Here is a 1,760-nt window from a genome sequence, read left to right as displayed (position 1 = left end):
GTATTTTCAATTCACTTGAAATTTTTCCGTACATATATTATTTTTCTTTTTTCTAGTCGTCTAAATGACATTAACCTTCTAATAGTTGAAATTGTCTTAAATTTGTAGACAAATTTAGTTTTAACTTTTACAGAAACAGAAAGTTACAGAGTATACTATTACTTAAATATAAGTAGAAATCATTGAATGTTTTGAAAAATACAGAAAGTTCGAGTTGAATTTTACCAAACTTGAAGGTGATAATTGTAATTTATCCTAAAAGATGCTTAATTGATGTGCTAGTGAATGATGAATCAAATCCTCTTTGTTAATTTCTCTTGTAAAAATGTAACAGTAGGTACGTCTATGGAGTGAAAGAGGAAGCGGATGAACGTGCTTTCTTCAAAGAACCTTCTAGCACATTGAAAAGCTTCTCTGGATCCTCCATGGACGATTCATGGCAACTCACACCATTGACCATAAGCACCTCATCTTCTTCTTCCTCCACAAAACAGAGGAGTTGCACAAGTTTATCCAACAATAGTGACTACTCGTACTTGCAACTTGAGAGCCTCAATGAGCGCTCAAAAAATCAAGAACAAGATCAGAAGACTACTGTTCATAGCTTCTTTGATGAATGGCCCCACAAAGGCAGAGGATTTGATTCCGATGACAAATGTTCTTCCACAACCAAATTATCAATTTCCATTCCATCAACATCTTTTCATGACTTTCCCGTCCTTCAGTTCAAGAACCCACCTGGCTGCTGATTATTCAACCCTTTCATCATGTCAGTTATACTCTCTCTCATTGTTCTTTTTATTTTTCTTTGATTTCTTGTTCCTTCGTTGTTATCTTCTAGCTAAACGGTTTATTTGGTTAGTTTTCATGTAAAGGTGGTGATAGTTGAAAATTTGTGAAACGATTTAATAAATTTGACTAAATTGTCCGTTAACTATCAACTTTATACGAATACAAATATATGTAAACTTTCATTTTAATTTTTTCAAATGATAACATCACTTTTAATAAAAAAATATATTTATAGNATAAAAATATATTAATTTAATCTATTTTTTTAATTATATAAACATCAATCCTAATATAATTTAACGAAATTAAATTGATAAATTTTCATAAATATATTTATTTAGCGTTTAATAAAATGTTAGGTATCATCATATATGATGTGATTTAACATTTAATATCATCAATTGTTGATAAAAATTATTAAAAGATAAAAATAATTAATTTATAATTATTAAAGAATTAATTTAATTAACAAAATTTTTTAAAAAATAAATTTAAAGAATAAACCATTTTTTAAGAGCTAAATCTGATTATTAACCGATATAAATATTCACCTTTTCTTTTATGTGGCCTTAAAATGTGTAGTAGAGGACTAAAGGTTGAGCTATGCCTTGAACAATGGGATCATTGTACGGCCAATAGAGTACTTTAGAAGTGGGGTTCAGATGCCGAGGTCATCCTTCAATTGCTCCGGCCGGTGCTCCTCTTTGTTTTTCATTTCTTTTTTCTTTTTGTTTTCCCTTAATCTACTATAAATGGAGTTCTGTATCCATGGAGAGATCCAAAATGTTGTAGTTGTTACTTGAGATTATATGTTAATGCTTTCTCAGATAATCAGTTGTACCATGTCAAGCATGTTATTTAAATATAACATTTTGTGACCCACCTAGTGTCTCTCGGATTTTTTTTTATTTAAATTAAATAATTATAATAATTACAAAAATATTTAATAAAAAAACTTACAAAAATAC

The 1,760-nt window shown here is 28.8% G+C and overlaps 1 protein-coding gene across 5 annotated transcripts in view; it reads left to right on the top strand.

The window, feature by feature from the left end:
- LOC107630472 (growth-regulating factor 6-like) overlaps nt 1-1,515 on the top strand; it is a 3,217-nt gene extending 1,702 nt beyond the window's left edge. For 2 of the 5 annotated variants that reach the window (XM_016333615.2, XM_016333612.2), the window contains 2 exons: nt 335-769; nt 1,375-1,515. In XM_016333615.2, coding sequence (XP_016189101.1) covers nt 335-749 — 415 coding nt within the window. In that variant the 3' untranslated portion in view covers nt 750-769; nt 1,375-1,515. Of the gene's footprint in view, nt 1-334; nt 770-1,359 lie in introns of all 5 variants that reach the window. The other 3 variants (XM_021118886.1, XM_016333614.2, XM_016333613.2) reach the window with 3 other exon arrangements.

Source organism: Arachis ipaensis, chromosome B03 (assembly GCF_000816755.2).
Source record: "Arachis ipaensis cultivar K30076 chromosome B03, Araip1.1, whole genome shotgun sequence".
In the NCBI taxonomy this organism is placed as follows: domain Eukaryota; kingdom Viridiplantae; phylum Streptophyta; class Magnoliopsida; order Fabales; family Fabaceae; genus Arachis; species Arachis ipaensis.
This window is presented reverse-complemented; position numbering and strand designations above follow the sequence as displayed.